Source organism: Dermacentor silvarum, chromosome 1 (assembly GCF_013339745.2).
Source record: "Dermacentor silvarum isolate Dsil-2018 chromosome 1, BIME_Dsil_1.4, whole genome shotgun sequence".
In the NCBI taxonomy this organism is placed as follows: Eukaryota; Metazoa; Arthropoda; class Arachnida; order Ixodida; family Ixodidae; genus Dermacentor; species Dermacentor silvarum.
In genome coordinates this window covers 396745054-396758425 of record NC_051154.1, presented here as the reverse complement: position 1 = coordinate 396758425, position 13372 = coordinate 396745054, and the positions used below count along the sequence as shown (strand labels likewise).

At 44.5% G+C, this 13372-nt stretch overlaps 2 protein-coding genes across 3 annotated transcripts in view; both read right to left on the bottom strand.

Annotated features, from left to right (window-relative positions):
- Positions 1-13372, bottom strand: part of LOC119454553 (uncharacterized) — a 490192-nt gene that overhangs the window by 223706 nt on the left and 253114 nt on the right. The window lies entirely within an intron of this gene.
- LOC119446552 (E3 ubiquitin-protein ligase RNF115) overlaps positions 10364-13372 on the bottom strand; it is a 184313-nt gene continuing 181304 nt past the window's right edge. Inside the window, exon 2 of one of the 2 annotated variants that reach the window (XM_049660687.1) lies at positions 10364-11140. In XM_049660687.1, the coding sequence (XP_049516644.1) occupies positions 10650-11140 (491 nt within the window). In that variant the 3' untranslated portion in view covers positions 10364-10649. Of the gene's footprint in view, positions 11538-13372 lie in introns of those variants that run through there. The other variant, XM_049660686.1, reaches the window with a different exon arrangement.

Below are 13372 nucleotides of genomic sequence, written 5' to 3'. Positions count from 1 at the left end.
CGAACGTCAACATTCCTTCTATCCGATTTTCGAGGCGTCGTCGTTTGGGTTGAGTGCCGATTCACGAGTTTATTTTCCGCAAGCGATGACCGCTACAAGTGTAAAAAAAAAAAGAATCAGTGTGGACTTTTCAATGAAGTTGAAAGTGATCCAGCAATTTATTTTGCTTGGTTTTTTTCCCCGAGTTGCGTGCAGTAAGTTAGCGGCTCTCGGACGCACCAATCGGTGAGCCCCCGTTAACCTGAGGGCCTATTATTTTATATATCGAATTACCAATACATCGAACTTTTTGTGATCCCCTTCAGATTCGATATTTCTGGATTTGACTGTATCAGTTTAAGAGTTACACATTCAAGTTTAGTTTTATTTGAGGTTAGACTAGCTATTCGATCATAAGTTGAACATATAAAATGAGTGGAGTAATTTTGCCTTCTAATGAGGTAATAAATATAATGGAATTTCACACATTGGATGCATACTGAAATTTTGTTCCTATTAGTGGTCTTTAATAAAATCTTTAGAGAGTTAAAAACTTTATCCCCTCCCCCCTTCCCCAGTGTAGAGTAGCAGGCCAGAGCAAACTAACGCTCAAGCCGACCTCTCTGCCTTTCTTCAAATAAACCTCTCTCTCTTAGAGAGGATGGTAGCATTACAAGTCCAGGAATCCGAGGCGTCAACTGCTGCGGCGAAGCCGACCCTGGGGCGATTCGGTCGGCGTAACTCTACGGGCAGCACTTTTAAAAATCGATTGCTGAGCAATGCCTCATTTTTCGCGAATCGCACTTTAGGCACTTAATCCTGATAACGGTCCCACGTTATCTGTGCCGTCTCTTTTAATTTGAATGGCTGGATTTCTTTCCTGGGACACTTTTGTAGTCCTGTTTAAAATGCATGGGGTGATTTTTTAAATGATGATTGCCGCGCAGCGAGAACTCATCTGCTAATTGCACTCTGGTGGCATATATTCTAGGTCTCCCTCCATATTTAGGTGAAGTTTGTTTGTATTCGGCTAGCTGAATTTTTTTCTTGGGGCGCTTATCTTCAGCTACTATGCGGCGAAGTAGCACTACAGGTGAGAAAGATTCGTCTGTTGTCGTATTCAAGGGATAGAAGCTCGTCGATCACGTTATAACTCATAGACTCGAATGTGCAGCTATGATGCACATTTGCGCCCAGATGTACAACCAAAGATGAACCCGCTCAATCCTGTAACAAGTAGCGGACCGATTTGCTTTATGGAATGACATCCAAGCATTAAGCCCGTCTACGCGCATTATATATCGTCAATTTTCAGCGCATGTTAAAATGTTTTATTTCGTATTTAGAAAGATAAACATCACGTTCTAGTTTAACCTATGAATACCTATGAGTAGTTCATTGAATTATTGACCAATTAATTAATTACACAGTAAGCTAATTATTAGAACTATATAACTAGTGAGCACTAGTTACTGGCATACTATGTTTAGATCTCTCGGTTTTACACACCTGCAATGTAATGAATATCAAATGAAATATAAAACAAGTAATTCACCAATGAGGCCTGCTGGGAACATGTATGATGAAGTCAGTAGTAAAAATGAATCAGTTATTTTACTGGCACATCAGTTATTTTCATTCGTGCACGTCGCAATTGGGGCCATTCCCACTTTAAAACAATGAGCACCTTACGTAACATTAATAAGTGATTACGCCAAGTCTACCTTTAATAAAGCATTGCGTCATGGATATCAAATGAAAAATCATTCAAACAGTGGCGAAATTAGGATAACTAGGAGTGGCAGGACTGAGTTACTAGTCATCACGTATAACTTTACTTAATGTGAAAGGGGTAGCCTTTGTTCATATACGTCAATCCAAAAGTCAGTAAATTATTATTCATTTGTTTACCGCTGCTGACGTATTACGCGCAATTATTAGTGATCTCTAGTACATCGCTCAGTTCAGTGTTCTCGCATTTTATACAGTATAGCTTAATGTATATCAAATGAAAAGTCAGATGAACACTGATTCAATTATAAAAACTACGAGATGGTAGAACCAAGTCACTTGCTATCACAAATCACTTTTTTTTAGTATGACAGTGGTAGCCTTGATTCGGGTACGTAGTCATTGGCATCAATAAAAAGGGGATTACATGAGTATCTTTGGTTACCATTACTAACCGATGATGCCGAGTCATTAGTGATAACTAGTTCGATGTGCTCGTACTGTTAAGCAACGTAGCTGATTCGAAGAGTTGAGCAATGGTCTGCCATTTTGTTTCAGGTGTTGCCGTGAAGGCACTCCTAGTTCTAATAACAACGCCACCTAGATGTTACACGCCATGGTTGCTCAGTGGCGATGGGGTTGAGCTGTTAAGCATGACATTGCGGGATGGAATTCAGGTCACGGCGGCCGCATTTCGATGGGGTCGAAATGCGAAAACACCCGTGTCGTTAGATTTAGGTGCACGTGAAAGAACCCCAGGTGGTCCAGATTATTCCGTAGTCCCTAACTACGGCGTGCCTCATAATCAGATCGTGGTTTTGGCTCGTAAAAGCCTGTAATTTAATTTAATTCTTTAACCTAGATGTTGCTAGTCGTATTGGTTAAGGGGAAATAAACATGCACTCTTAGCGCGCGCAGAAACTACGCCGGTTTCTAGCGAGGGGAGCTTCGCGCCGTGACGCAGCAGGCCCCTTCAAGCAATGACAGTGCAGCATGCTGCCGGCTGAAGTATACGGGCGGTGGGGTGCAACTCGGATGTGGCGGGGGCTGCCGTTGCAACGCGAGGATAATTGGATGTGACGGACGTTCGCACCGAAGATTAAAAGGATTGTTGATAATAAAGCGATAGATGTGCAGTATGACGTAGCCAAACATGGCGGGTTTTAACGGTGGATCATGAACGTTATCACAGAGAAGGTTCACTGCAAAGATTTATATGGCGGGTAGAGGGGCGGTGGGTTTAAAGCGATAGGCCTGTGGCGGCCCATACGCCAAAAAAATTGTACCTTAAGTATGCTTACGTGATTTTAATGCGAAAGCATTATGACTTCTGTTAGTCATTAACAATAAAGACTTTAAGTATTACAACCTGTTTGCAATCCTTCCTTCGCTTCTCAGGACCTTCATTAAAGTACTTTGTCTGTCTGCGTTCAATAATCACCAGACCACAACCATTCAGAACTCATCGCCAAGTAGCTACGAGTTAATATGGTGATCCACTTTAATCCACCTTAACCAAATTTAATTCATTGTAGTTTAGTTTACTTCACCTTAATTCACTTGACCCCACCTCAAGTCACTCTACTCTAACTTATTGTAACTTTAATTCACTTCACTGTAATTCACCTTAATTCACAATAACTACCCATATTACTTTTAATTAACGTTGTCATACAATTTACTATCTTCTCTATTACTACTGATTTCATTCAAGACGCTGATGATGTTACATTGACATTGGATACCACTCGTTGTGGACGACGCCGGCTTTTCTGCCTATTGTTTTATGTAATGCTTTCGCATTAATAAATACTGTAGACGACAACGGTCCGGCACAGAGTTAGACGGCACGGCACAGAGTTAACAGCTTTCCCACTTTCATTGCGATTTGCGCAGCCCTGTTGCGCGGCGTCCCGTCATGCTCAGAGCTGCTGCAGATAGTTCTTGCGCGGCGACGAGGGCGAGCGTGTGTACTGCTCGAGTGAGACCGCTGCTCCGGCCCTAAGCGGCTTCCTGACGCCGTGGTGGGAACGCGCCTTTGCCGATACGGATGGCACAAGAGCTGAAGCAAGTGGTATACCGGCGTTGTTTCCGCCATGTTCTCTGCTCTGTGCCGAATAGAACGACTTATATCACTTGTCACGGCGTGACGACGATCGGCCAACGGCGGTGCCGGTGGCGCGAGGAAAAGAGAGGCCCTGCGTATACAGGGGCACTATCCCTCACCAGTACACGGGAGCCCAAGCCCAGAGTCCACTAAAGATGCTTAAGAGATTTGATAGTGGAGATGTGGTTTATGGTAAATGAAAAAAATAATAATCACGATAAGCAAGCAGGAGAACGTTGATTACACTGTCAATCTGCATCAAATCGACAGATTTAACACATGAAAACTTTTCTATTATCGCAATGGAATATTCGCATCACTTATGCTAAAACATTGCGTTGGATCTCATGTAAAGCTTTCATTGTTGTTGTACTTCCTCTATAATAATTAATTAATAATAATGTAATGTAGTAGCAGTAGGGGTAGTTGTAGTAGTAGTAGAAGTAGTAATTTTTATCGTTATCTTCGTTTTTACAAGCTCGTGGAAAAGGTCAGTGGTTGTTGCTCAGCAAAAACGACCGGCAAGAGTTGACATGGAAGAAATAGAAGAAACGAAACGGACGCAAGTTTGAAATGGAGACACTGGAGCACCTAAATCAATAAATAGCTATGATTACTTCTCTCTTTGTTGATGGGCTGCTATGGCGCCCCGGCTTCTTTTACGGATGACTGGCAGAAAAGTAATGCAGTTCTGGCAGTGCAACGCTTTAGCGTTACAAATGTTTATGCTACCTCAATTTTTAATAGATCGAACACGGAATTAAAGGGCGGCAGCACGGGTTGTAGAAGTCACATAAATATACTGCTCAACGAGCGTGCCAACGACCACTTACTCCTACCGTTAAGAGTATCAAATGCGTTTTATAAACTCGAAATGTGAATTCACCGTCACATTTTGCTCTCAGATGAGGACCAAATATGTTCATTTGCATCAGGTTTCCGACAACGCAAGGAGCTGTTGTCTCGGTCGTAGGACTTGCACATATATTTTAGCACAGGTGAAGAATGCCACAAATACGTAAATCTACTGCAAATCGTTGCCAAATGCTTGCGGATGTGTGGCGCTGTTTCGTGGCTTTAGAAATGATTTACTATTGCGGATAGGTAGCTCGCAGGAAACGAAAGGAATGTGTCGGATAACTTCGCATAAGAAAAACAAAGCTCAATGGCGATGAGAAAGAAAATCATCTTGATTGAATATCTGAAATTTTAACTGAGCTGCGCTTGGCTGTTTTGCATCCTTACTGTTGCTGGCGTTAACATAGGTGTTTCTTCTACTCCTGGAAGCGGGGCTATGTGCAGAGCGATGAACAGTGTGTGGTAGCTGACTGAATAAACATTTATTTAGATTTAACATAGAGTAATCTCTTAGGCTATAAGCTAAGGTGAAATTAGCCATACCACTTCAACAGTTTATGCTGGAATTGTCAGTGCATACTGCTTGTATTGTAATGGTTTAGTATGCATTTTGTTGAAAAAAATGAAAAGTCAGAAAGCGCCGGTGCGACATGGTCAGCAACATTAGCCACACCCGTATTCAGTACCTAATCATCCTGTGGATTCCCCAGGCTGTGAGACGGCTAAATAAACATCTTCTTTCAGGGGTTTTACGTCCCAAAACCAGTACTGATTATAAGGCACGTCGTGATGGAGGGCTCCGGATTAATTTTGAGCACCTGTGGTTCTTTAACGTGCACTACAACGCAAGCACACAGGCGTTTGCGCATTTCGCCTCCATCGAAATGCGGCCGCCGCAGACACCACGAGAAACAATTGCTTGACTTGTTTGCCCAGCGTAAAATACCGGTAGTTTTTGCTGACTGATTTTAACGACCCGAATCTGAACAGGGGGCAATGGGGGATGCCGTAGTCAAGGTTACGGAATAATCTTGATCAATGGTTTCCTAATGTTGACTAGAACATAAAGGTACACGTGCCTGTAGTTTGTCGTCAAAAAAGCGACCGTAATAGGTGGGTTTCAACCCACGACCTCAAGCAAAGCAGCGGACCATTATAGCCACTCAGCCAACGCGATGAGTTTCCCCAGGTTTAACTCGGTCGTGTACATCGCTATATATTCGGTTTCATAACGGTTTCACGAATCCTTAAATAAGAGGAAAGGGCCCGGCATAACGTGCCACGTGCATAATGAAATAAATTACTTCGGACGTCTTCCTTTAATGCCAGCTTGCGAGAAGAACGGAACTATTCCAGGTTTTTCACACGAATGCACCTTTTTTGAAGCCCTACAGTGACAGGGGCGTAGCAAGGGGGGGGGGGTGATGGGGCTTCAGACACCCCCCCCCCCCCTCCCTTGAAATTATTTCGTGCTGGCATGCACTGCCGACCAAAACAACCACCGGCGCCGGGAATCATTCTGGATTTTGTCTACAATGTCCTTTTCACGCTCGCAAAGACATTTCGGCACGCACATTGCGAACTCGGCTGGATTTCGTCGCAACGCCCTTGGCACCTGGAGTCACATAATGCAAGGAGCCCCATCCGAGCACAAACTTTCAAGGGTTTTCGATAGCGAGCGGGTGCGTTGCGGCATCTCGCAGCGGCCGCGGAATCTACGGACCGCATGGATTTCAATTCCGAAACTTTATGGGTATAAAGTTCTCATAAACTTATGACGCGAAAGGAGCACTGACATTTCCAAAGGCGTGCTTTAGATTTTCAATTCTGTAACTTTATGGGTTTGATGTTCTTATAAACTTGACCCAACATGCGCGCACTGGAACCCTCGTGTCCAAGCCGTTTCAGAAATGGAAGCCCGCGCTTGCGGTCTTCCACACGCACGAAAATAGTAAATATGACCGTGACTGCCAGCGGACAGCTGATAATTTTCTCCAAACATTTTCAGAAAGGGCGCCCGATGTGATCAATCAGCTAGACCAGGGCAGGCAAAGTAAAATAAGAGAAAACAGAAGAAAGTTTACGGCCTATTATTGAGGCGGTTCTTTTTTGCGGGCGACAAGGTCTGGCTCTCCGTGGCCATAGGGACAGTGGTCCTATGGATTTAAGCAAATGCCCCCTGAAAATATTGGTATTTTGAGAGCGCTTCTTCACATGCGAGCTCATTGTGGAGATACATATCTGAAGAACCATTTGGATGTTACCCCTGTAATACCTCGCATTTAAGCCCAGATGTACAAAACCAAATTATAGAAATTTCTGGTGAAATTATCAAAGAAAGCCTAGATGCAAAAGTAAATAGTGCAGGCTGTTTCTCCTTATTTGCTGACGAAACGACGGATATTGCTGGAATCCAACGGTTTACTGTTTGTGCAAGGTGCCTAACAAGGATGCCAACGACATCGAAGGAGTACTTTTAGGTTTTAGCTCCGGAATAGATGCCCTCTCTCATTGCGACTGCAGGTTCTACGTAAATGTGTAAAAACAGCTTCAGATTCTAGTTACCCTTCCAGTGATCACTTAAGCGCAGAGAGAGTATTTTTAACATGAGATTACTAAAAAACTATTTGCGCTCTACAATGTCTGAGGAACACATGGTTAGCCAGGCGCTTATATACGCCCACAGAGACGTCGGCATGAACGTGTCCGAAGTCATTGACCGAAGCGCTTCGCTAAAGTTCCCCGCCGAGTGAAGTTTGTCCTTTAGATAGCGAAGCGGCAAAAAACAATGGAAGTAAAAGTTCTGTTCCTTCAGGTCCATAAACTCGTAATTATGAAAACGTATGTCTGTTCATTAGCTTTTAAAACCGCAGAAATTTTCGCCGTTTATTCAAATAGTTAGCATCACGATCAAAATTATCGTGTGAAAACGAAAAATTACGAGGACATCAATAACCAATTTTTGCCGACCTTGTTTATTGAACGTCCGGCCCTCGCGGCGTTTCCCAACAAACACGCTCGGATATTGGGTAGTTTAACTTGGCGCGTCCTCTGTGGCTTTCCTTTGGTCTTTTCTTTCCTTTCTACTCTTTTTTTACTCTTCTTACTCTTTTTTTTACTCTTTTACTTCTTTTTTGAACCGAAGCAATGCCCTTCCCTAATTTTGGGTGCAGAAAATTTGTCGCGGCTCTGCAGGCAGTTAAATTACACATTTTCTTACTGATTTCTACATTACTCTTCGATTATCTACCCATATGGTGCTATCGCGACCGCCGCATGGCCCATTTGCATATCACGAGGTACTTTCAGACATAGCGCAAAAAAGCACACGCAACACACATGAAGACACGACAGACGCGGACGAGCGCTACTACCAACCGTTTATTTCAGTCAACAAACCCTCCGATTTATAAGATGAACCACGTACATCAGTGTCACGTCCCTTTCCCATGCGAGGTGATAAAAAGAAATCTAAAAAAAGTTAACACTACTATCTCCCTCAGGCAACCGAGTTCAAATAGTTCAGTTCGGCACTGTGCGAAAGAATTGACGCTTCGCTTATACAAATATCTGAGTTCTTGTGAATGTAGAATGCTTCTAGAGCCACTCGAGCCGTGTAGTTTGTGGATTTGCCTAAGATAATGGTCTCATAAAATCGTGCCTCACAACCACACGTAATGATATAGGCAACCAAATGCGCATGCTTGTCCTCTTTTTTCTTAACTTTTCGCGCATACACCGTTCAGCTTGGCCGATGTACACCTTCCCGCACAACAAGGGGACGGAGTATACCACTCCTGTCGCACACCCCACGAAGCGGCTATCATGGCTGGTTTGGCAACCTCCTTTCCTGCCACCGCAATTTCGAGGGAAGAGCCTGGATAGCTTATTAGGAGCCGTGAAGACCACAGGAATACGATGCCTGTTCGCGACATTCTTAAGGTTGTGCAAGACCTCATGCATATAAGGCATAGCTACGGGTCTCGCCATCCATCGCTGGGTCTCAGCCCTTTCCGCTCCAGCTCTGTTCTTTACCCTCTGCAGGAGAGACTCGGTCACCGCAACAACAAGCAACTCGGGGAATCCCGCTACCAATAGGCGACCAATCTGATTGTCAAAGCTATGCTGCAATGAATGCGGGCATGACTTACGGAGCGCAGCATCTAGGCATTGTAATGCGATGCCCCTTTTTACTATTTTAGAGTGGGCAGAGTCAAAAGGCAGGAGACACTTCTTAACCCGTGGGAGGTACTCCCAGCAAACATGGCCTACACTAAATTTTAGCCTGAGATCCAGGAATTGTAACCTCTCAGTTCCAAGCAATTCATGAGTGAAACTCAAACCCTGCCCAGCTTGAATAAAAACATCTAAAATACCCCCAGGGGCAGTGAAACCGTCCTCTTTCTTTAAAAGAATTAAAAAGTCATTGACGTACCGAAAGACTTTGAATACCTTCCCCCCAATAAAAGGCAAATCAAGCGCACTGTCAATATCAGCTAAAAATATGTCGCATAGAATCGGAGCCACGCAAGAGCCAATACACACTCCTCTACGTTGCAGAAAAGGCTGCTCGTTAAAAACAATACATGTTACACTAAGATAAAATTCTAAAAGCGTTAAAAATTATGAACCGACAAGCAATCGTAGTTTTGGAAATAACATTCGTCACTCGGTTCAATGCACTTCCTAACAGCAACTAAAAGCTTATCTTGAGGTACTGAATAAAACAAGTCCTGAACGTCGACAGACAAGCCATATTGTATACTCTCGTTGTGTTTCACATATTCAGCGACTTCTTCAGATTTCCTCACGCGGAAAGGATCAACAACCGTGAGTCACTTAAGGCTCTTCAGTAAAAACTGACTAACATTCATTTGCCAAGCCCCCCCCCTTCGCTCACAATGGTTCTGAAAGGGACATCTACCTTATGTGTCTTGCAGAAAAGAAAACCTTCACACTGTTGCCCTTACTATTTCTAGCAATAGCACTAGCAAGAGCATTCAATTCCAAGTTCTTACAAAATTTGATGAGTCTTAATCCTCACTGCACTTTTCTAAACAGCCACAAAGTTCTTGTCCACTGCCGCTTGGGCTTTTTCACTGAACATGCCTTTCGGCATCACAACAAATCCCACTTCCTCGTCAGCTTCTAGGAGAACCAAATTGTTCTGCTAAACTGAAAGTAACTATGTTAGACCAACTAGCCCAACAGGCGGTCCTTCCGGAACATATCACGATTTCTGCGATCATAGTTTTGTTCTTGCCTGGATCGTCTGTCTTTCTATGCGTAAAGCTACTATGTGTGACTGCGCAACATGTCTATTTGTCTTGTTTGACGCATTACATACGGTGACGTTTGCTTAAATACGTAGATTTATTGGATACTTATATATATATTTAAACATCTTGTTGGGAGGTTTTGTGTATACAAACAGTGCATATTGTTTCCAGTGAGACTTTTGTGCCCTTTATCAACTTTTATCTTCGCACTTGTATATTCTATTCCAATGTCGCATTTCTAATGTACATCTTGCAGAACTCCTGCTTCTTATATGTACTCACTGTTGCGACTATATTATCGGTGTAATTACAATACACGACCAGTAACAACTGCTCATGCGCAATCTATTGCAACGAAGGACAGCGTCATTGAGGTTTTTCCTCAATTGTTTCCTCAATTGAGGGGGAAAAGTGTTTTTCCTGTGGAGTTCCATGGGGGTGTTTGCTGGCGTCCCAAGAAGTTTCAGTCACACTCGTCGTTGAAGTCGTACACCGAGTACTGGTTGCCGCCCGGGTGGCTTCCTCGCCGCGACGTTGTCGAGTTTGCAGGCGACTACCGTCGAGCTCTGCTGGTCGGCGGCTGCGAAGAGGTAGAGGATGAGGACGAAGATGCTGAGGCCGCATGTGTCGGCAGATGGGACGAGCGGGCACTTCTGGGTGCCCCATGCATGTGCAACAGTGCCGCCATGGCTGCATCATGGCTGAGAGCGCGGCAAAGGCCCCACACCTGCTGCCCGTGATGTCCCCGAACTTGTGCTGCTTCCAGCTGCAGAAGCCGATTCCGACCCAGCCTCTTCATTCAGCAGCTTGCGGCAGATAGGGCATGTACCGTGCACTTCCAGCCAGGGCACAATGCAGCCTGGATGAAAGTGATGCTGGCAGGGAAGTCGCTTGACCTGTTCACCAGTCTTGAACTCCTCCATACATATTGTGCACTGAAGCAATTTGTCAACTTGCTCCTGGACAATCTTGACAGTAAGGATCTTCTCAATCTTGTCTTTTGCTAAAGGAGGTGGCCCTGTCCCATCCAGTTGATTCAGGAGCTGTGTTATGACAGCATCCAGGCCCCCTCGGCCCCAGGCATGGTCTCCAGAGTTGCCATGGAGGTTGACCAGCACTGGAAGGCCTTGGTTTGAGATAAAACCTGTAGTTCCAGTGAGGTTGGCAAAAATCTGGTGAATGATACCTTCCAAGGGCTCCCTCCCCTGGCTATCAGGATGTGGCCTGCGGCCCGCCCGCCCCGGTGATCTCCGCCGCACCATGGAGTCCGAAGCTGACGATGACGGCGCATCTGGCGACAGGTTATCCTCCACCATGCCACCAGGACCACTATCCAGTCTCCGCAGCACATCGATTATCGTACTGTTCCAAAGCTCTCTAAATTGCGCAGCATGGTCTAAATCGTTATCAGAGTCCTCTATAGAGTGATCCGGGGGACCCTGCGCCAACTCTTCAATGAAACCCGACTGACTCCGGGGGCAAATGTATTCCGGTAATACGGGGTTAATTTCCTGGTTACATTTGTGGCAGAAAAATCGCACAGCAGGCGTTTCAACTGCTGCCTCTGCCATGTTTTTATCCATGTTTCCGTCATTGAGGTCACGAGCAAAAGTTTGTGGACCAAAGGTATGGTATGATGGTATGATAAAACTTTATTACGGTCTCTCGGAACGCGCGTCAGCACGTAGCGGGCCGCTCCCACCTCGGTACAGAAAGACCGAGCCTCTCTGCTGCCACAATTTTATTTTTTTTTCCTTCGCAGCCTGGACATTCCAGCTGAAATCAAGAGCGCAAGCCTACGTGCGCGTGTTGGACCAATGAAACGTATTAAGCCAATTCGGGGCCACGCAGCTGCGCTTGAATATATTTAAATTTTTTGCCCATGCCATGGTCTCCAAACTTCTGCTCGCGACTGTACAAAAAAAGTAAACAAGGTTGTTGAATGACAAAGATTTATCAAAATATTTGTGCTCAACTTGTTCTTTTCATGGCCTTTACGTTTTTCACACCAGCTGTATGCACTGCTTTGCTGGTTTGGAACTGATATAGTTCTAAAGTTCGTGTGACATTTTCTTAATAAATAGACAAAAAAACGCGGAAGCATTGATATCAGTTATTTCTGCAAAATGTTTGGGACATACGAATATATTCTTTTATAAAAAATACATATTTTACTTGACAGTGGGTAGCATTCAGTAGTTTGTTTGCAGCCTCTAATATACAATGACATTGGCAATGGCAATGCAGTTACTATTGATGTATTTGATCCCTCGACAAATTCTATAAGGAGGAGGCCGCGCTGCAACGTGAGCCCCCCTCTCTGAACAAAATTTCTGGCTATGCCATTGTGCAGTGAAGCAGGTCTTTGAACACTGACCAGTTACAGATTATTTTCTGCATTTACACCCGTCGCTTACCAAGAGCTTAGAAAAGGTGTTCGGCTGAAATGTACCAAATTTTCTTTAGAAAGCTACTAATTTACTTTGTTCACAGGAACCTCCCTGAGAAAACTGACGTCAATCCGAGCATTTGTTGACGTGATTTTACTCTTTGCGGCGTCGGCCATTTTCGTTACGGCGCGGTTTCACCAAGGTCACCGCCAATGGCACCGAAAATATAGCCTTGCACCTAAGGCTTTCGCCTTCGAAAAACGGAAATTCCGTGGCAGTGATCATAACTCGACCAGGAACCTGCACGCAAATGCGCAAATGGACTCATAAACTGAGGCCAACCGAGATTAAGGGCGTCAATCATGCGACTGCGTATCCTGAAACATGCGCCTATCGCCACCATTTAGGAAGCTTACATTAGTCGTTTAGAATCAGCTTTCGAGAAATGAAGAGACAAAAGGGCATTTTTGCTTTTTTGATTCGATCGGGCAACACGTTGGGCGAGGAAAATATGAACGGAGGGGGGGACCCGCTCTTTCAAGATTCTGCACCCGGTTTCCGTAAGCGGGGCTGAGCCTCTAAACGCCTATCAATAGCAGCAAAACTGCTGATTCACAGTCGACCAGCTGGCCGCTCGTCTTGTACGCGCGGTGGTTATCAGATCAGCCATTCCTGATTCGCGCTCGTCCGTGCTCGACGGTGAAAGCTGTTGGCGTGGTCCTTTTTTTTCTTTTTTCTTTTATTGTTACGTCTATTCTGTTATCGTCCAGTACACTTCGTGCGTCATCGCGCGAATTTCGAATCTTAAGGTCCGTACGCCACGTGGTATAAAAGCTGTGAACTAAAGGCGATGTCCGGAATTGCTGGGGTTGCTAATCATTCCACGTCTACCGCAGTACTTTCATTAACATAGGCAATAAACAACGCGCTTCATAATAACCAACTAGTAGGAGTTATTTTTCTCGACTTAAAAAAGCCTTTGACATCGTCGATCATAATGTCTTACTTAATGAGCTAAGCACTTATGG